This window comes from Schistocerca serialis, chromosome 7, assembly GCF_023864345.2.
Source record: "Schistocerca serialis cubense isolate TAMUIC-IGC-003099 chromosome 7, iqSchSeri2.2, whole genome shotgun sequence".
Lineage (NCBI taxonomy): Eukaryota > Metazoa > Arthropoda > Insecta > Orthoptera > Acrididae > Schistocerca > Schistocerca serialis.
Window position 1 is genome coordinate 485673831 of NC_064644.1, and position 23205 is coordinate 485697035.

The 23205-nt window shown below is 39.2% G+C and overlaps 1 protein-coding gene across 1 annotated transcript; it reads right to left on the reverse strand.

Annotated features, from left to right (window-relative positions):
- Positions 1 to 495: 495 nt before the first annotated feature.
- On the reverse strand, positions 496 to 21380 carry LOC126412707 (uncharacterized). Its single transcript, XM_050082424.1, has 2 exons — positions 20490 to 21380; positions 496 to 1032 (listed from the first exon to the last, which is right to left on the reverse strand). The coding sequence occupies exons 1-2, from the start codon at positions 21360 to 21362 to the stop codon at positions 496 to 498; spliced, it is 1410 nt and encodes a 469-aa protein (XP_049938381.1). The 5' UTR covers positions 21363 to 21380.
- Between the last annotated feature and the right edge of the window lie 1825 nt (positions 21381 to 23205).

The window sequence follows — 23205 nt, forward strand, 5'->3', positions numbered from 1 at the left end:
GCCTGTGTCGGAGTTGTTACAGGACAATAATTTCCCTGTAATGGATTGGCCTGCAGAGAGGGCTGACCTGAATTCTATAGTACACCTTTGGGATGTATTAGAACGCCGACTTCGAGCAAGGCCTCACCTACCGTCCGGCCGACCTGTCCTCAGTGCAGCACTCCCAGAAGAATGGGCTGCCATTCCCCGAGAAACCTTCGAGCACCTGATTGAGCATATGCCTGCGAGCGTGAAAGCTGTCATCAAGGCTAAGGGTGAGCCACCACCATATTGAATTCCAGCATTACCGATGGAGGGCGCCACGAACTTTTAGTCATTTTCAGCCAAGTGCCTGGATACTTTTGATCACCTACTGTAGATGTTAATATAGATGTAGAGATTCAAATGGGTGTAGGTAACAGCAGTTATTCGTCGATGAAGAGGCTTACACAGAATTGAGTAGCGCGCAGAGCAGCATTAAGCCAGTCGTCCGACTGGAAACCACTATATCAACAACTAGAAATGGCAACTTACGTTCAGAGAATAGCGTGTGGCGAACTTCTTGGAGCATGTTTTGCAAACATATTCTTTCTCGTGGGCTAGAGTATTTTTCCTAAGAAACTGTCGCTGCTGGTCATTGGGCAATATCGGCTGTGGCATCTGAAGTTGTGGTTCTTCGCTTCTTGCGTAGGTAGGATTTGCATTGTGGTCGTTTTTTAGTTCTGGACACCAGCTGTCTGGCTTCTCGTCTCCCGTGAAAGTCATGGCGACTGGCACATTGACGGCAGGCTTGGAACTGCTCACTGGAGGTAACAGTTCGGTGAAGATGCGCGGGGGGCTACTGGCCTGGACGGCTTGCCGCTCCATCAGCCAGATGCCCTCAGGCTGCTTGCCTGGCGCCACCCTATCGCAGCATACCAGCGAGCTGAGACAGGCGTGCGACTGCTGCTGTTGCTGTTGGAGTTCGTTGTTGCCTGCGTCTGTTCGAGACAGCTTGCTCTGCTCTTCACGGGTGGACTCCTCCAGTTGGAAGCCCCCTTCTTGCAGATTAACCTGCACAACAAAACGTCATCGTGTTACACAATTACATCTAGGAAAAGTCATTTTGTACAAACACAATTGTTTTTCCCCCAAATACAACACATAGTAAACATTCTATTCAGTATGCATAAAAAGTGACTCATTTCTCTCTTGTAATACTTAGGATAATTGGGAATTATTGTAGGGACGTGAAGTGGACTGATAGTGTAGCAACATTCATAGGTAAAGGAGAAATCCGATTTCTTTTAACTGGTTGACAAGCTATCCGACCTTCGTTGCCCATTCAGAATCAGTGGCGCAAAGAGCAAGCTTATGCTGAGAAAAAACTGAATACTTGACGTGTTCTCAGACCGTATTTTCTCCATTGCTGGAAGGATAAAACATTTTTGGGTGGCTCGAAGTGACTGTTGACTTTGAATTATAATGTTCTGTCATGACGAACGTTCATAGTCCCCAGTCAGTGGACAAATTTCAACATTGCAAAAGAATATAACTTATTTGAATTATCTAATTCTGTTCCTCCATCCACATACACTAGCTTCATCCATCCTGCTCGCCAAACGTTTCGGTTGTAGTGCTGTTTGATACTGAATATTTGCTTTTATCTAATGGTTGATTTATGTGTTGTAGTAGCGGATAGCCTTAAACGAGTGCACTTGTTTTGCAAGGAACTGGTTGAGACACTATGGAAGTCGCCCACAGGTAGCTGTAATGAGAGTGTGAAAACCCAGGAGGGGCTTTTGCTCGGTATTTATGCATTGCTTCATCTTAATTTTGATACTAATTGGATATAGCATTATCTAGTCAATAGTTGGCAGCATATGTGGTAAGGTCATTTTTATGGATTTCATGATTGATATTTAAGGAAATTTAAAAAAATTATTAAAAATCTGTTATTTGCATTTTTCTGCCAGGTCATATTGAATGTTTTACGTGTAATTACTCAGCAGTATTTAATGTGATAAATTACTCCTGAAATATGCTGATTTCACACTTAATGAAAACGCACTTAAACAAATATTATTTTTGAAAATTATTATTATGGCCATTTTAGCACTGTCTTCTTTTGGTACGTCAGTTTTGAAAGCAATAGACATCATTTCCATTACTACCAAGGATTTCGTAGGCGCCCAAGTCATCTTGCATGGTTACTTAGCGTGACTATTCATTATAAGCCACTGCTGAGGTTGTCAAAGTACTGCAAATACATGGCTCAAGGAAAACTATCATTTTGCTGCTATGTTGCATGCCACCATTTAGTTTAATGGTGGCTACTAATTAGCATCTTTCATTTTGCTGCTATCTTGTATTCGAAAGCCAAATTTAACATTGACTACTCATTAGTATTTAAGCTGATTGGTCATTGCTAAGGTTGTGTTCTTATTGTAATTTTAGGTCATTGCTATATTTCACAGTCAAACTCTATTCATTCATTATTTGCATTCTTTTGGATTTTATTAAGGTCTTGCGGCAAAGGACTTAATATGTAAGTACAAGACAATTATCAATAAACCTTGATATTCCTGTTAATACAAGATTATTTCTGGCACATACTGGTTTCCAGACAAATCCTCCCCATATCAAAAAGATATGGTGTGTATTCCATTACAAAGATGTTGACATTTAGAAAATATTAATTGATAGTAGCAATAGGAAACACAGGAGTGGAATAATGCAAATTGTGAACTACCTGTATCAGGAAGGAAACAAAACCATGTTGGTTCCTGTATAATACGCAGACCTTACAAAGACATTTTGCATAGCCATTTTATAGTAGTGTGCTACAACTAATACATCAAACTTTTGTTCTTCTGTCTTCTGTTTTCGAACACATGGCACACCTTACTTGTTTAGTTAAGTCAATTGACGGTTTAGATATTTTATGTGTAGTATACCTTTCGACAAATTGCATAAATTTGATCTTCAGTCATCTGCTGAACGTTGCAAAGGATGTATGTGCCCACCGCATGCTCCCAACCACTGATGCCACAAGTCACACCTAAATTACATCTATTGCACGACATGCTACCCCTTTCTTACCAATCATGTCACCATCATCGCATGGCAAGACATGTCCCACCCCTTTTCATTGTCTCCACACCTCCTCTTTGCCCTACCTTCACCCCCTCCATCCTGCTCCTTTTCATCTCCAGATAACCTCAACACGGAATTGAAACGAATAACGGCCGGCCGCGGTGGCCGTGCGGTTCTAGCGCTGCAGTCCGCAACCGCGGGGCTGCTACGGTCGCAGGTTCGAATCCTGCCTCGGGCATGGATGTGTGTGATGTCCAAAGCTGTTTCACAGAGGAAGACCGCACTGCAGTTCCTTCTCTAAAGACTGGATGTTGTGTGATATCCTTAGGTTAGTTAGGTTTAAGTAGTTCTAAGTTATAGGGGACTGATGACCTAAGATGTTAAGTCCCATAGTGCTCAGAGCCATTTGAACCATTTGAAACGAATAACCCAATAACAGCATACTGTTTCAGTGGGCATTAAACTGAAATGACAATGTAGGCTGCAGCAGCCATGTTGGCTGTAATCAAAACATTCTGGATGATCCGTATTTCCTCTGCACCATTTGCAATAGAATTGTTCCCAAAACATACATAAATGGTGTTTCTAGCAGTATATCAACACCTAAAATAAGTCAATAAAAGACACACACACACATGCATGCATGCACTCACACACAACGTGTAAACAATGTTTATCCCATGAATGTACAGGTTAAGCAGATCAGGGGACACGTAAAGTTCAGTTTCTGGAAATTACATGGGGTAAGGCAGAAGGAAGCCCCAAATTAAAGTCCTCATATTGTTCATTGTCACAGTGTTCTTTCCGACTCTAAAATGTCTGCAGAATACTTCAACAATACAAAAATGTAACACTTACCTCAAGTGACATAACATTGTTTCATTCAAATAAATAATTGCAAAGGTTGTAAGGTTCTTGTCTACTGTCACATATTAATTCAGTACTTAAAAGTCTGCAAAAATGCATCACTAACGTGGTAATAGACTGTTTACATTGAGTGTCACATTTTTTACACACACACACACACACACACACACACACACAGAGAGAGAGAGAGAGAGAGAGAGAGAGAGAGAGAGCCTAAATGCTATTTCGATGCCTAATAATATGTGGCTAAAAATAACATGCTAAAGAGGCAAGGAAATTTCAAGTTTAAACATAAGTTAAATGGTATAGTGAAACTGACGAGATGAAGCTTATAACTGGAGAATACAATTTTGCTTGAAACAGGCAAGTCAGAAAACAAATTGGCACTCTGAATTATTGGCAGCTACTGTAAGAACGTAATGAATTCCTTTATTTACTCCTACACTTTAGGTAAAACACAGTGCACCCTCAAATCAAATGTTTCCACGCCTAAGTGGTACTATCAGGCTTTATAAAGTGCTACCATACTATGTCCATTCTTAAAATTTGTATACGGTATTGTGATTTCAATCTGAAGAAATGTTGTTTTTAGTTCTTAGAAAAAACTGTCATCAATGAGCGTTTTCCCAGTAATGCTTCTTCTTAGCAAGTACCATTTTAAAAGGAACGAAGATAACGCATCTTGTTCTACATGTCAAAAAATAATCGATGTCATTAACAGCCTAATATTGCTCTTTTATTTGCATTTGGAATAAAGGTACCGTTTTTTTACATTTGGAGCAAAAGTATTAGAAGTTACATACAAGATAAACTTTTGAGGGAAGTTGCAATATATATTGATCATAACTATGATGTGAAAGGTCTCCAAAATATTTGCAGTCAATTTCCTACGCAGACCCGGTCCCAGGGATAGTGTCGCCCTATATGAAAATTTCAACCTCTAAATCAACTCCCCACATAACGCTCTCCTTGTATTATCATGCGTAACGAAACTATTTCACATTGCCATTAATCTTTGACGTATTATTTTGACATATAGCACTTATTGATACGTCTTTATGACGTAAATGCGCCTTAAAGACCAGAAGAAGGTGTAGGGTACCAGTCAGTGAAGCAGAAGTGAAACTTAACAGCGTAAAGTATTATGAGTTGTAACACAAAAATTAGTTATGTCAACCAAAATAAGGTTTCGTCACTTCCGGAGAGTATAACTGTAAAATCAGTTCCCTTTTTCTCGTCCACTGAGCTCAGAGGAACATGTGCTGGGGGACTGATGACCTCAGAAGTTAAGTCCCATAGTGCTCAGAGCCATTTGAACGTGCGCTGCAGAGGGAAGAGCACCATGACCACTGCCACGAGGATACCAGGCTGGGAGTAGTTCTCACAGTACTTCCAACGTTCACTATTTGGATTTCATACTGGCTGCCTATTGTGATGTAAACAATGCGGAGGGGAGACAGGTTTCGAGAAACCGCGAATTTACTTACACGTTTTTCTACGCTTATGGTACATATTTGTAGCACACCACAAATACAGGGTGGCGCACGAAATGTGTTACCACTTTGTTTTTGAATACAAACTTTACTATCAATACAATCTGAAAGGCACATATACTACAATGAAGAGCCGTCCATGGAGATTTGTTCTAACTCAGCAGATGCTCAATATGTCCACCATTTCGTTTCCTAACTTCCTTCAAACGAACACTGAAGTTAGTGATTACCCTACGGCAAATGTCTTCCGTAACTTCACTGCAAGCTTGAAGAATAAGTCTTCTGAGCTCCATTACATCACGTGGACGTTTCGGGAATTTTTTTTCCTTTAGGTACCCCCTAAGAAGAAAGTCACTTGGATTGAGGTCTGGACTATTGGGGGGGCCAACTTTGTCCGTCATTGAAGGGACCTGGAAACCAGAGTGAATTGATCCGCATGTCGATATGCTCGTGTAAAAACTCCAACACAGTGTTTGCAGTATGTGGCCTTACTCCATCTTGCATGAAACACTGGGTGTTGAAGGGCAAGGCAGTAGCAAGAAGCTGTGGAATGAAGCTACTTCGAAGTATGCTCAAATATGGCTTGCTGTTCACAGTTTCTTGAAAGGAAAATTGCTGCCCACGCTGTAATCCTCGGAGCATAATGTAGTCGTTCATGAAGCACTTGTGGATTTTCAGTGGCCCAAAAGCGTAGATTTTGTTTGTTAACCACACCGTCTAAATGAAAATGTGCCTCGTCTAAAAAACAAACGTTGTTGAAAGTTTCTTCCCTATCCTCCGCCCACCGAGCAAACAGTAGTCTCTGCTGCTTGTGTTCTTCAGTGAGCTTCTGTGGACAGGTCATCTTGTATATATGGAGGTCACTTTAAAGAATGCGTTGAACGGAGCGTCTGGATATTCCCAGTTGCACTGCTGCCTTTCTACACGATTTCCCGGGACTTCTCTGTTCAGCAACTCGTACCGCTTCAATATTCTCCGGTGAACAAACAGGCTTAGGCCGAGGTCGCTTCGCTTCCAATACTGTTCCTTCCTGTACAAATTTATCGTACAACGTGTCTATGGTCTTCTTGCAAGGGACCCATCGTGTGTTAAACCGTTGTCGAAAACGCCTCTGAGTCACAACAAGGATTTTAGTTCCATGAAAAAGTAACACAATTGCCGATCGTAGCTGTCTCTTCCATTGTCAGCCATTGCTGCTTACAAGTCTCCTAGCGGCAGTATCGTGAATTACACGTCATTTCGTAACTCATTTGTTTTTCCAAGCATTGCTGGTACTGCTGTAGAGACCCCAGTGGGATATATAATGTGCGCCGTAAATTGTGAAAGAAACAATTGGTAACACATATCGTGCACCACCCTGTGTGAAGAAACAAATGCACACCAACTCACAGTGCACTGAACAACTATTCACTGCAGTGCTGAACAATTCTACAACGTATACACTGGCAGAAATTGCAAAACGCATGAAACTTCCGAAACTAAGTCAACGAGTTCCTAGCACAAATATGGGTCCCAGTGAACAAGGAAAAGTAAACAGAGTATACTATGTGAAACATGATCTCCAAGAATGTGTTCGAACAGGTGAGTGACAATTGGCAACCTATGCCGCATAAAAGAATGAAAAATCACCACATAGGTAAATAAATCAGAACTAAAATTGAAAGGTGAAGTTAAATAAGTGGACTGGACATTTATTTGCGGGTAGTTTCAGAATGAGTGGAAGTTTCATTTTACGAGAGCGAAGCAGCCCCATGTGACGTCTGTGAAATGGTCAACAGCAGTGACAGTAGTATCTCTGACCTTGGGTAGCTTTGGCTCTGCTGGGCATTGGAGAGCAGTCAAGTGTTGGACATGGAGTAAGATGGCGGGACTTTTAGCGTAGCGTATGTTGCAGGAGGATTTTACTTTATAAAATTGTCAGGAATTATTAATCTGATGGAAGGACTTGCAGACGCAGCTGCATTTGTCGAACAGACAGAATGGATTTGCATTGTTGAAATGTTTTTAAGGTAGTAACCTTTACTTGCACATACTGATAATGTCACAACACAACAGTTCACCTCCCACCACAGTTTAGGTAATTTCAGTTTAATTCATTTCAAGTTTAATTAAGTGTAAAAATTTGACTACTTGATTTTCCTGTTGGGCAACGGCTACGTTATGTTTTCAGTTACTGCAATTTTTTTACAAATTTATACTGAGCGATGGACCATATTACGGTTTAGCACTTTTGGTAACGGTTGCCAATCTCATTATGTTATAACAGCGACTACCAGACGCGTTCAGCGCAGCGATGAGCAGCAACAGAACTTGACGCAACACAGAGAAAGCATGTCATTTAACTCATTTAATAACGAACAGTTGCCGTTTAGCATCAATACTACAACTGACACGAACGTAATCTAATTACGCAAGTATAGGTAGAGGTGCCTATATTTGAAATAGAACAAAATTCTGAAAAAGAGCGATAGTTGTCAAAAAGAAGAAGAATCGCTAAGCGATAAGTCGTCAGTTTGTAACATGCAAACCGGACCGCAAACAGTGAACAACACAGCTAGGGATGTTCAGTTGAATTGCACAGATTCAAGTTTTGCATCTTTTTTTTAATAGATCAGAATCTGTCACAATGACGAACTGTTTCAAGAGAACAGATAAAACGGTCACAAGAACAAACTAATGAGCAGTTTGAACAGACACAAGAAAAGATACAGAGTTTATTAAGCAACTCAGAGAAGAAATAAGGAAAGATTTTCAACCAATATTTGACGGTGTTACTAACCGATTAGGACCTTCAAAATCCGACATTGAGCAAATTAAAAATACACAAAAAGCCGACCGCGCAGAAATAATGGTGAAAATTATCGCCGTCCGCCCCAACGAAATAGTTATTTAGGTAAAGGAACAGACCGTATTTTTACAAGGGAATGTCAAAAAATGAACGAAAAATCCGAAACCTTATACTTACGATCAGAAATACAGAAAGAACAAGTAAGTAAAGATCCCGAAGAAACAGATGAACTGTGTGCAAAAATAACAAATTCGTCTGCCAACAATTATCCAAATTTCAATGACACAGTGCTTGTGCACTTCGCGGACGGAATCTAATGCCAATGTTTGAAACATTTCAAGGAAAATCAGATAAAAATCAATAAACAGGAAAGGAATGATATTGCAATCGTACAGTCACAACTCACGTGTATTGAAGAAAAACTGATCAATAATAACCGTAAACAAGAGTTCATACTTAGTAACACAGTCCATACTATGAAAACCAAGGCGACAAAAGTAACCTACAGCGCTTGCGAGATTACCAATGTGAACCGTTATAGATGTCAAGATATGACAGCGAAAAGAGCGCTTGGCGCAACCGCGAAAACACTGCACCGAGGCGCAAAAACTGATTTGATAATAATCTCATTCTCACTGTAGGACAATTCAAAGTTTTCCTAAAATTCACTAACGAAATTTATCCTATGGTATGGATTGATCAGTTTATCTATGCGTTACCACCAAATTGGTACCTTGAACACAAGCTGGAATTCACGTGCAAATATCTATAAAATGAACGAGAAGTCATTCAATCAGAAGAGGACTTTTAGGAGGCATTTTTAACTGAATACTTGTCTACATCAAAGCAGGACAGAGTGAAACACCATATAATCATGTCGAACAACTTTGAACAGTTGGATTTCTTAAGTTCAGTACAACATTTTGAGGACATGACGTTGCGGAACCAATACCTATACCATCCGCTCAGCCTACCTGAGTTAATAAGAATTTGCTTTACGAAATTACCTACCCACTTACGTCAAATAATCTTGGAAAACCTGTAAAATCTAGTGAGGACGATTTAAAGGAATTTTTTAGCCTTTTGCAATAGTTGGAATTAGACAATGACCATGCCCTAACAGGAAAATTAGCTGAGAACAAGTTTTATAATTACGATTGCTCGTAAAAGAACAATGGTGGATCATACAATAAATTTCATGGCAATAACTACCACGACACCATCATGGACACCATCTTTACGACACACAATTATGGCATCAAAACAACTACAAAGACAGGCGCACTTTCAGAAGCTACGAATTCTGATTCCACTAATAAACATCGTTTAGGAAACAGTCATAAATATAATAACAACGATAGTAGTAATCATAGACAATCAAGTCATCAGCAATGTAAGCAGACTGGCCAAAACAACACCTGGCATAACCTTGGAAATTCAGGCAACAACAAATATGAGAATAACAGTCAGCAAAACAGGTCTATAAGACACAACTCTGGTAATAGTCGAAATTAGATCACCGACAACTAACGAAAGTCAGTGAGAGAATAAAAAGAGAAACTAGTGATTTCAGACCCCGGCAGCTGAAGGGAAAAGACAGTGAACAGATGACTCTGTTGCTGTAATTACTAACTTCATGCAGTTCGAAGAAGTTAGGGACATTCTGCTCAAGGAAAACGAAGATGGACCAAAAGAAATTCTACATCCTATAATCAACATTTCCATTGCTAATAATAATTTTACGGCATTTTGGGCACAGGCAGAGCAATAGCAGTTATCAGCGCTTCAGCATACAATAAATGTACAAAAACAACATTTTACCTGACTCTACCTCTTAGGAAAATTAAAACATAAAGGACCATTTTGGGAAAAACAGGTGATGTTAACTATGAGACTGTTAGGAAACTTGGCCAGCCGAAGTGGCCGTGCGGTTCTGGGCGCTACAGTCTGGAGCCGGGCGACCGCTACGGTCGCAGGTTCGAATCCTGCCTCGGGCATGGGTGTGTGTGATGTCCTTAGGTTAGTTAGGTTTAATTAGTTCTAAGTTCTAGGCGACTGATGACCTCAGAAGTTAAGTCGCATAGTGCTCAGAGCCATTTGAACCATTTTTTTTGTTAGGAAATTTGAATATTGTTTAAGATCACAAGAAGAAGAGACCAACCGTCCATGTTCCTCCATAATAATCCTTTTCAATGATCAGCTGTTTATGTTGACAGAAATACAGCATATCATTGGACAAACGACGACAGTTACGATAAGGTAATCAATGTAAGTATACCATTCAAGCAAAAGGCTCAAATAGTTCAGAGGACTCTAAGCACTATGGGACTTACCAGCTGAGGTCATGAGAACCCTAAATTTAGAACTACTTAAACCTAACTAACCTAAGGGCATCACACACATCCATGCCCAAGGCATGATTCGAAACTACGACCGTAGCAGCCACGTGGTTCCTGGAACTGCTTGGCAACCGCGGCTGGCAAGCAAAAGGAAGCAAAGAATTTTCATGAACATGACAACAAAGAACTTAGCGAAATTTTAGAAAAACATGCTGTAGTGTTTACACTTAGACCCAGCACCATCAAGAGATTGCTATCCCACCTTCAGTCGAGATCACAGCAAATTCTGTGTATGATCTTATGTAATACCAGTTCATAACCAGTCGACGTTAGAAAATGGTGATATTGAGCCAGCTGTCAGCTCCTACAACAGTCCATTGCACATCACTGAAAAAAGAGGTGGTTTAATTAGGTTGGTCTTGGATTAATGTCAGGTCAATACTACCGTTCTTCCGCAAACAGACAGATCCAGGCACTTGAAGAATTTTTATAAAACTTCTATCACAAATAAGTATTGTCATCTGTAGATTTACACTCCTGTTTTTGGCAAATAGAGTTACAGCCTGACTGCTGGAAGTATACAACCTTTTCATGCCTTGGGACGTATTACCAGTTCTGTAAATTGCGTTCTGGTTTAAACGTATCATCAGCAGTATTTATTTGTGGGCTAAATACTACTTTTCCAGACCATCTGAAGTGACACAGCACCTACATCGATGATATTTTGAGAGCAGAATCAACTTTATCAAGACATAACAAAATCTTAGAAAATTTGTTGAACATTTTTGAAGGTTTACGTTCGACAGTGAAACAGAAAAATTGCATTTTAGTAAGGTGAGTGTAAAATGATTAGGCCATATCATTTCCCGAAAGGTATTGCACCTGATTCCAAAAAACTAGAAATGTGTGGTTACTTACATTAAAGAGATACAAGATCCAGCCAATATTTATTTCATTACATTCTCTAATCCCAAACCTATCAGAATGGGTAATGAAAGAGATTAACAAAATGTGCAAAATCTATTGCCACTGTTGACATAGAAACGGATAAATATATCCCTTCATTTCGAGATATCTTAAAAGTGTTTCTTCACGACTCAACTTCTATACTACCAGCCTTAGTGTTAAAATACCAACAACCACCAGACAAAATGAAAGAATTTGTACAGTTTCCTCACAGCAGAAAATTTTGGCACAAAGTTATCATACAACTAGCCTTAACAAATGTCCAGAATACAGCAGAAAAAAGCAGAAAATCTAATAATATGAAGACACAAGCCAGGAAATTCCACATACGACAGTAAGTTTTGGTCATATCTCATCCAGTATCAAGTGAAGGAAATTCTCTTGGTGAGAAATTATTCTCCCTACAACAGAAAGCCACAAAAGAATGCCATCATAGTTCAAATACTATATACTCAGAACTCCTAAGGAATGCACCTAATAACACACGAAGATATTTGTTGAGTAAATACTATCTTGCGAGTACCTAATGCTGTAGATAGTGATACAAACGGAATTTCATGTAACTCATTAGGAATGAATGCAGTTTTGTTTTCTACTAAGCTAGTGCATGATTAACAAGTATATTGGTGATCATCATCATCATCATCATCACCATTTAAGACTGATTGTGCCTTTCAGCGTTCAGTCTGGAGCATAGCCCCCCTTATAAAATTCCTCCATGATCCCCTATTCAGTGTTAACATTGGTGCCTCTTCTGATGTTAAACCTATTACTTCGAAATCATTCTTAACCGAATCCAGGTACCTTCTCCTTGGTCTGCCCCGACTCCTCTTACCCTCTACTGCTGAACCCATGAGTCTCTTGCGTAACCTTGCTTCTCTCATGCGTGTAACATGACCCCACCATCTAAGCCTGTTCGCCCTGACTGCTACATCTATAGAGTTCGTTCTCAGTTTTTCATTGATTTCCTCATTGTGGACACCCTCCTGCCATTGTTCCCATCCACTAGTACCTGCAATCATCCTAGCTACTTTCATATCCGTAACCTCAACCTTGTTGATAAGGTAACCTGAATCCACCCAGCTTTCGCTCCCATACAACAAAGTTGGTCGAAAGATTGAACGGTGCACAGATAACTTAGTCTTGGTACTGACTTCCTTCTTGCAGAAGAGAGTAGATCGTAGCTGAGCGCTCACTGCATTAGCTTTGCTACACCTCGCTTCCAGTTCTTTCACTATGTTGCCATCCTGTAAGAATATGCATCCTAAGTACTTGAAACTGTCCACCTGTTCTAAGTTTGTTCATCCTATTTGGCACTCAAACCGTTTATATTTCTTTCCCACTGACATTACTTTCGTTTTGGATTTGCTAATCTTCATACCATAGTCCTTACATATCTGATCTAGCTCTGAAATATTACTCTGCAAACTTTCAATCGAATCTGCCATCACAACTAAGTCATCCGCATATTGGTGATGATGTATACAATTCCATGATGTATTTAGGGTAACAGTGGTAAACATTATTCAAGTTTTCTGGTTTTAAGTGAAGAATGGGACAGTACTATTAATAATTTTCTTATTAAGTAGATAACGATGTAGTTATTCTGTTATGCCAATTTGTACAGACTAAGCACTGTATTTGAAAACTAATGAAGTTTTATGGGACATGAGGTAATTTGCACATTGAAGCCATTGGTGCTACATTTTGTGTGATGATGTATGATGAAGTTTATGTTAATAACTGTGTTGATATATTTTGATGTTTAAATGGCTCTGAGTACTAAGGGACTTAACATCTGTGGTCATCAGTCCCCTAGAACTTAGAACTACTTAAACCTAACTAACCTAAGGACGTCACACACATCCATGCCCGAGGCAGGATTCGAACCTGCGACCGTAGCGGTCACGCGGTTCCAGACTGACGTGCCTAGAACCGCACGGCTACACCGGCCGGCTATATTTTGATGTATTTGAGGTAATGATGACTAGGGATTGGTTAGGCACTCTGTTTTTTGTTGACACGTGTTTTTAGGAGAATATTACACTGATTAGGTTGCAAGTTAAAAAGTGTGTAAGTGTTGACATTGAATGATATGAAATAATTTACACATTCTACATGAAAATTTTTGCTTGAGTACCTGAAAGAGTTGACATAAGGATTAGCAAAATTTTACATGGATTTTGCTGCTTTTCCTATCAATACCACATCTCTTGTGAATGATGTTTTGTGTGCATGACCCCAGTATTTCTTGAAAATTTCCCTTAGATACTTATGTACACTTAAAAATTGTTTTACCACTTTGTACCAATTTTTAACTTTTTCTGTTCACCAGACCTTTTGGAAGTTTGTGATGAGAAACTTTACTGGAAAATGTCTGCATACTGAAATATTATTGGGGGAGACTTACTCAGAAACTGTGAGAAATCAGAGAGGAAATCTGTCACGAAGGAAAAAGGGCAAAATAATTACTAATTTATAATTATTATAGTACTTACCAAAATATTTCTCATCTAAGGTTTTAACTTACTAGACAACACGTATTAATATAAGGATTATGTGACTTGAGAGGCAGATCGATTCATGTTGCTGCGCAGTAGATTTTGAACTGGTTGAACAAATTTTTGCTAGGATGTGGTACACAGTTGCATGTGCAATGACAACTTAATCTTCTATTATTTTGTGGTTTCGAGGATTCTTTGTGTGCAATTGCGTTAGTGATGAAATTTCTTTTGGATCTTATGTTGCATATCAAGATTGGCGCTTCTTCTGCTTGTAGTTAGATGCTTTGCTCTTTTTCTACATTGTGTGAATGGGTGTGATATGCTTCTCTAATATCAGCGAGATCTCCAGTACTAGATATAAGGTAGAAACTCATGAGTTGGCAATAATTTACCAGAGATACATGTTAAGATGATAGTTAACCAGGATTGAGAAAATGAGAGTTAAAGAAATGATTTGAAATGACGTGAGGTATGAGGTTTGGTAAAAGAATATTATAAGTGGTGAATAAGGGATTTTGGAAATAAGTTCTTTGAGATTGAAGAGGTTGAAGGACGGAAATAATTTGAGGAATATCTCAAGTACAGGTGATTAAATGGATATGTGATGCATGCATGGGAATGTTTGACTATTTTTAATGAACATGGCTTGTTGATATATGACTAAGACAGCTCCATTTTCCCTTCCCTAAAAACTTTATCATGAATCCAAGTCAAATATCTGGAACTTTAAAGTGTTGATAATTTTGATATGAAAGACTATAATTTTCAAGTGATACGTAATTTTTTTAATTTTCATAATTTCTAATATGTTTTCGATTTCTTCTGAATACAAATGAATTTGTGGTTATTACACTACTGTGTTTCTCGTTTTTTAGATGTCGTACATGTATCTTATGTGACTGCTTTGCTTGTCCAATATCTCTTACCTTTTACTTTATCATGAATAGTTTATTCCAAATGTTTGAATTTTCATGTTTACCTATATATTGCGTAAGTGTATATGTGATGTTTTATGTAATTTCTTATATATGTTCATGTGATTTTTTTGTGGATACAATTCTGTGTCATGTAGAAATATTGTACATCATTTTTATACTTTGTAATATCTTTGCAAGTGAAAAGGATAAAACAATTAGTGCATCACTTAGTTTTTTCTCCAATACGTGACATTAGCAGGCAAGAGACCATTTGTCAGCCAAAACCCTCAGCTATTATTGCAACAGACAATTTCAATGAGCGTAGGAATTTATACTGGTCCACTTGTTAATTTGTTATGGAACATATTATTTTAGATACCGATTGACTTCTTGTGGCTTGGTCTAACTTCTGTTATTGCTTAGTGTTTCACTGCAAGAGGAGTTTCTGTTGGTCCCTTGCCCAAACACCAAACACCTCAAGATAAGTTTTTGATTGTCATTTGGATGAACATCAATGTTTCTCCCAGCAGCTGAGTTTTACTTTCGCATATTTTAGCTGGTGCAATTTCTTCATGCTGTGCTGTAGCTGCCGATTGTCCTGTAATTTTTCAGGTGAGATTCCTTTTGTATATTGTCGGTTCTTTCGTTTCTCATTTCACGTTTCCACTACGCAAATTCGAAGCATTTTATTTGTAATTTATTTTGTTAGTGGGCCAGTGTACAGTGTGTGTTGGTGTGTAATTTCAGTGTTTCAACTTTATGGGCAGTACACATTTTCATTTTGGTGGTGGTTTTTATGGAACAATTTTGATTTAACTTCCTGCACAGTGAAAGCCAATTAGTTTTGTCATCACGAAAATATGTGCACCGAAGCACGTTGTTTACAATAGTAATTTCAGTTCAACCTTTTCATAAGAGACGACAAGACATTCAGTTTTAAGTGAAAAGCTGGCAAAAAATGTAATGCTCGTGCTCATGCCATAGACTCAGAACGAATAACTTTCAAAATTAGTGATAAACATATTTCTACACACTTACCTTCTATTAAGATTTTTTGCTTAGGCATCAGTGAACTTTTGCATGACTTCCTTGAAATCCAAACATTCAGCTAACTCATGTTGAGTCGACACTACTGCCAGGTCACAAAGTACCGCCTATCACATTGTTAACCAATGTCGCGTTTTAGTCAGATTAAGTTTCGAAAAACTGTTTTTATCACTTGCCACTGTCAGTAGATGCATTCGCAAAAGTTGTAATGCTTCTCTGTACATTACGCACAAATCGGTACTCTTTGTATGAGTTTCAAAGTCTGGCTTGGTGTGCTACATGGCTTTACCAATGTTAAGATCAGTTTAACTTCATCTTTAAAACTGACAGTACTGATGTCGTTAGAATGTCTATGACTGCAACTATCACACAATTTGGAACTTTTATGACATATAACGTCAGGTGACCTGTCTTTAATTTCATTAATGTCTTATAAAAAAATCAAAAAGTCCACTCTGACTTCTAAACTGTTCACATCTGTTACTGAGAGCACATATAATAACATCCAGTGCTTCTAACTAAAATTCTTCTTTGTACCGCATTCTGAATCAATTTTCTTATCATCTCCCTGACAGCGGAACCGTTTTTTCTTCCGTCTGTTTCGTATCTGCGTTGTACCACCTACGGATGAGTTTCCTACATGGATTTGGGTTGTCAGTTTCTTTGCCTAAAGAAAAAAGTTGGGTTGTCAGTTTATTTAAGTAAAGTTAGTAATCTTGGTATATTGGCTCATCTCGGTAATTTGTGAAATACTCTCTTTTCGAGTATAGGTAGATTAATATTAATGTTGAGTGATATATCTCATATCAGGTCGCCACTGAACCACACAACTCAAAATTCTGGGTAAGGTCTGCCAAACTGCGAGCCATAGGTGCAAGTATTCTGTCTGTATTTTTATCTTTGCTTATTTCAACCCATGCATAACGTTATTCTTAACAGCGGCGACTGGTTCCGTCCTACTTTCCCGTACTGCTGTGCTTAGTGGCTTTAACATTATGGCAGGTTTACAACCATCCAAGACTGCCTGTCATAAATTTTTCTCATCGAACAAAAAAAAAAAAAAATGAACCTGCCTATTCACATTTTTTCAAAGGCATTCAATTGATTATGGCATGGGAAAACTTAAAAGACGTTACAGAAAAAGCAGGAAAAAATTAATTTGTAGGAGTGTGGCAAAAGGAAGAGGAGTGAAGATCGTATAAATGGCACATCAAGTTGCTAGGGAGTGGTAGAAAAAAATATACAGTACCATTTATCTATCCACATATAAACGCCGCTTAATGAGAATGTTTCGATTCAAAAGCCTATGGCATGCGGTGCACATTGCATATTTCACTGAATCTTTATTTATTCATTACAAAGTGCTTTTCTCAGCGATATTACTGTACGTGTATAAAGCATTGTTATGCCATCATATGCTGTCATTCATTTTTCTTTATTTATTATAACATTTTTCGCTTCTTTCTCAAGCGGAAAACTGGTGTGTAGGCGTGTGGTAGGGATTAAGGTGTGAACACGCCATTCGCAACCTTTGGTATGAAGATATTTTGCTAAGGGAGCTTCATTTATCATCTGTTTTACAGTATCGTAGATAATTTCCAGTAAACAATAAATTTTGCGGATCATGAGTATTACCAATTTGTTCTCACACGTTTTTATTCATGCTAAACCTTCATCTTTTTGAACCAAATTAAAATTTAAAATTTGCCACCCCACAAAACCTGGCGCCTTGGCCGGTGGCACGGTTCGCCCAGCACCTTCCCAGAGCCATCCCTGTTCCTATAATCACCTACTAAATAACGCCAAACTGTAGGTAAACTAACTGAGCAAATACAATTTTATGAATGAATGAAGGACATTATTGATATTTTTATTGTGATGTAGCATAACTGCATATTTTCATAATATACAGATAGAACTACTGCAGTGTCTACATTGATCACAACATGAGCAAAGCTGGTGATGCGAAAACACAATTGCAGTATAGCTAACTATGGTAGTGACCCACGCAAGGGTATTAACTTCGTGTTGGAATTTAAACCCTTGGTCAGGGGAATGTAAATGACACTTCGATGGAGTAGCATACTGAGAGTTAGTAGTGGTGGTGGTGGTGGTTGTTGGGATGTTTAAGGGGGACTAAACAGCGAAGGTCATCAGTCCCCCAGACAGTTAGTAATACAAATTCATATAGGTAAGACATTAGGGTTGTTATGCTTTCACAGTCATCCGAATATTATAGCGACTTCATGCTAGGATATCAATTACACATTGCAGAACAAAACGTTTGTCGTATTCTGCTTGTAATGGTAACATGTGTTGTCACATTATGGTGAGTAGGTTGGACTTGGAGGATATGTCATACTGAACAGAAGTAATACACATTCATATAGGTAATAAACAAATTTTGCCGTTGTTTCAAGGTTACCCAGGCTTTATCGCAATTCCAAGCTAGAGTACTGATTTTATCTTTCATACAAAATGTTTGTCACCTTATGTTGATAATGCTAAGCAAGCAATGAAGTCGCATCTTCATGTTACAGCAAAACTGAGGCTTACTGCCATTACCCCTGGGTACTAATGGGTAGTGCAATGAAGATCAACTAACAAGATGACAGCCATTACCTTCAGGTATTATGGGGGCAGACAAAGATGATCAGTTGACAAGGTGACTGTCATCATCCCACACATACATTTATCTCGACTCAGTAAAGTACAACATGCTAGGAGATAACACTACTGTGCACACACAATATTTCTGAAATTTTAATAATTTCATTGTTTGTACATATAGCTCCCATCTACAGATTTGCGTCCAATACGAGTAATTTCTTCGTGATACGTCGTCTTCTTGTCTGCTACAAGGTGTGCATGGTGCTGGATTCAAAGCAAGGCAGACAAAGACCTTTAGTATAAACAAATTCTGAGTTCGACTTCGAGCATTCACTGGTAGTAGAACAGAGCTCCTTTTGAATAAATTATTACTACTATTATTCAAATGTTCAGCATTACGTATTTTTACATCACTAGTTGCTCCAAACGCGTCTTCATTTTCCAGTTCCTCGCCCAACTATGAAACACTGTAACGTTTGGTTGTATAATCCAGATCAATACCTGAGTGATCATTGCCGCTGAACTCAATCGTTACTTCAGCAGCTACTCACCGTAAGCTTTCGTCGAGTTCAGGATCACATCCGTTCGCTTCATTACGAGAAGATAACACCATTTCAATCTGAGATGGCAGAAATTATTTCCTTACAAAAATCTCATACTTAATTAAAAGTTTATCTACCATCACGAACTTACCTGCTGTAAACATAACCACTCAGTTAAACAGGCGAGAGTACATCGTCTCAAAGATAAAGTGCCCTGCAGCACTACAGTGTTATAGAAAATCTACTAAAAATAAAAAGGCGCGTGGGGTATGCATGAGCGATCGTACCAGTTACGTGATAAGAAAAAACTGAAATCTTCTTTAATCTGTCTACTAGAATGACAGTCTACTATTTACACAGAGCATTGTTTTCCTGTCGAGGTATGCTCTTCCAGATCTCAATGAGACTTTAGAGTAACGTGTGGGGAGAGGTACTTTTCATTTATTTGTAGGAAGTATAGCCTAGTTTTTCCTTATCTGTGTTATTTAACTGTTTTTCGGTTTCGTGGGCCGTAGGTACTAAAGGTGAACAAGTTGACTCCGTGACCTATGGTCTTCTTACTTACTTAACACATTCATGTATTTCCTTTCCTTCACTGCAAATTTCTTCATACATTCGCATGTACTGCACCAAACAGTCTTAAAAAGCTGTGTTGTACATTCATGTATTTTTGTTCTACTGCAATGTTTAAGGTTACCGTTCCATTACCAAGTTGGCATTTATTGAACGTTGTAATTCATGCCCTCTGGAAATCTCTGTTGCATTGGGCTTTCCCCATACGTTTATTTGGTAATATGAAGCAACTATAGGTTCTAGAATTTTTTTCCTTTGTGGTGTTGTGAACCAAATTTGTGTCACATGCTTTGGGTACTTTGTGTATACCCTACGCCAACAGACAACTCACGGAATTCAGCTATTTTCGAATGAACTTACGGTTGTCTGAAAGTTACCTACCACAAAAGAGCACGTAGATTGAGGAAAGTTTGTCTCTGTTTAATTTCTAATTCAGTTTGCAAACCTAACTGTAAACAGGAAATTGCTGCATCTGCTCATGAACCCTTTTCCATATCGTTTAGAATATAACAAATAAGCTTCTTTTTACAAAAATCTCACACTCCAAATCGTTTCAGCTAGTGATGTCGACGTGAATAAGAAACGGTCAGTAAAGAGAAGTACCGTACATCAAAAGGGTTAAGCAAGAGCAGGAGGAGAAAGAACAGTAGGATAACATAACGAAATGAAGTACGCAAAATTCTATTATTGAATTAGGAGTTATTTCCTATCTAGTAAGGAAATTAGTTGACTGTAGATGGCGTACAGGTCGTTAAACTACACAATGAGTACGTGATGTTAGTCACCAACCTGCTGTTGCAAGGGGAAGAAATGCGACTGCATTTCCCACGCAACTTTTGGCTCAGGTGGGTGACGGATGGAGTCATCTTGGACGTTCGGCTTCACCCATGATCCATGAAACTTCTCAGTTTGAGAGGCGATTGAGCTGGCGATGTTGATGTCGTCTGTGCCATGGATCTCTGTGACGGGCACTAGATGACGCTGAACGCTGTCAGCTGGGGAGGCAGGCGTCAGTACTTGTGCAGTTGGTTCGTGGGCGTCAGCTGGTGTCGAGTAACTCGAGTTGCACGCTGGGTTCGGATCTCTTCGTCCCTGCGAAGCTGGGCCTAGGTCTCTAGGATGTGCCTCTAGCTGCTCTTGAAGTTGATGGAACTGTACACCTGGGAGATGCTTCTGTGAAGAAATGTTGGACCTATCAACTGTATATGGGTGCTTTGGAGCGACTGCTGCGAATACTGGGGACGACAGCTGTGGATTTTCGACAACTGTTGGCAGTGGGGATGAAGGTAGAGACGATGGTGGTGGAAGTGGCAGTATTTGTGGAGCTGGAGAAAGCATGGGATTGCGAGTCTGGTGGGAGGAATACGTTTGCGGAGAAACCAGGGACTGGTCCATACTGAAGGGTTCCTGTGGAGGGTCTGTTGTGGATACCGAGGGCGACAGCTGTGGGTCGTCGGCAGTCGGTGGCAGTGAGGTTGCAGGCAGAGACGATGGCGGGGGCAGGGGTCGTGGTGAACGTGGCAATGGCGGTAGCGCTGGAGGCAGCATGACACTGGAACCGTGGCCGTCAGTTGCTGGGTCGTCGGCCTGGTGAGCGTCGTTGGGCGATTCATCTGACTGGCTGGCGGATGAGACAACGGTGCACGGCGGTGCACTACTCATCGTCACAAACTCAGAAGTACCGACGTCTTTCTCTGAGGGACTCTTCGTTTCCTGCGTTCGTATAGAAAGGATTAGTTCAATGAGACTAGCAAATGCACCTTAGCAAGAGTCGTAATAAGCAACTCAAAAGGTTATTACACTTTATTTCATTTAAATTATACTTCAATGAGAAGTGGTTAAGTTGTCCATTAAATTAACATGCAACTGGAAGTAGTAAATCACTTGAATTTGGGGTGGAACAGCATATCCACACAGACGCCAAAAAATGTCACAAAACTAGATTTAAGAAATAGGTACCGTAAAAGCCAGAAAGTAGAGTGGAATGAGAACAAATACAAACTGCATTTGTTTATGAGAACAGTTACAAACTGCATTTATTTATTTCTGTTTATCTTATTGATATTGCTTAAGTTCCTTATGTATTCTGTAGTTACATTGGTAACTGTCTCTTCCTTTAATCGGTTTGCGTATCACTCTCCATGTTTCATACCTCCTGATGTAGCCTTGTCTAGTACCAATTTTATTTTATTTTATTAGTTTCGTTTATTAATAGAAACTGTTATGTAGGCACGCTATTCCTATTTCGTGTTAATGGTTTCCCTGTCTACTCCATTGTTATTTATCTACTGTTCAAATTTTACTTTTTCGTTGCATTACCACCACACTGTCAAAGATGTTACTTACTGTATGTTTGTACTTCAGTCTACACGTGTTACTTCTCTTCCAACGTTGTTGGCAAACATTGTAACTTCTTTGGTGATCTCAGTAAATGTCTGAAGATGGCCTTGTAAGCCGAAAACCGGTTAACAAAGTAAAACTAATATTGTAGAACAAAAGCAAACTGGTGCTTTTCATTTATTATAATGTTGTTCTACCAAGAACTGATAGAAGATTCTGTTAACAGGATAAAATGTGCCACAACAGCACAATTATCCGTCGTTTATATTAGATTATTGAGACAAAAGCAAAGTGAACGCAACACATTTGGTTTAACAAACAGTGTTTTCAACGCAAAATTACGCCAAAATACGTCTCCATAAAGTCAAGAGAAACGTCCGCCGCTGCCAATAAAGCCGTTGACGTCCCGAGATACACGTGGATAAAGGAAGAAATGAAGAAATGGTATCGTGTTCGTGACAACGTGTGCACATATCTAAAAGTGGTACATATGGCAATCACATCAAAGTTGTACCCTGTGAGTTTGACGTTTCCGATCGAGAAGTTCTCCAAAGTGTAAGTGATTTTATTCACGACGTATTTTTGCGGCAGAACAAGAAAATATCTATGATTAGGAAGGTGAGTGCACCTCTAACCTCAAATTGTAAACAAAACCTTTCGCGCTTTTTTCTGTCTCCAAATGAACAAAAAGTGGTTGAGAAAGGTTTTAAATATGCTCCTCCCCACTCTCCATCAGAAAAACAATTGGACGTTATGAAAGAAGATATTGAATATATTCTAACGAATGACACCACGGCAAAATATATAGTTGCCAATGCACCAAAGAATGAAACCAGCCGGCCGGTGTGGCTGTGCGGTTCTAGGCGCTTCAATCTGGAACCGCGTGACCACTACAGTCGCAGGTTCGAATCCTGCCTCGGGCATGGATGTGTGTGATGTCCTTAGGTTAGTTAGGTTTAAGCAGTTCTAAGTTCTAGGGGACTGATGACCACAGATGTTAAGTCCCATAGTGCTCAGATCCATTTGAACCATTTGAGTGAAAGCAATTTCGTGTGTAACATCGCCCGATCTATTGACTTTCACTCCCTCAAGTCCTTTAAACAGAAATTACAACACCAAGATATCATTGCCACAAAATCTGATACAGGCCACAGTATTGAGCTTT

Coding starts and splice junctions, on each gene's coding strand:
- LOC126412707 (XM_050082424.1), bottom strand. CDS start 21,362: ATGAGTAGTGCACCGCCGTGCACCGTTGTCTCATCCGCCAGCCAGTCA. Junction 1,033..20,489: donor TCTTCCCCTTGCAACAGCAG/GTTGGTGACTAA, acceptor TTTGTTGTGCAG/GTTAATCTGCAAGAAGGGGG.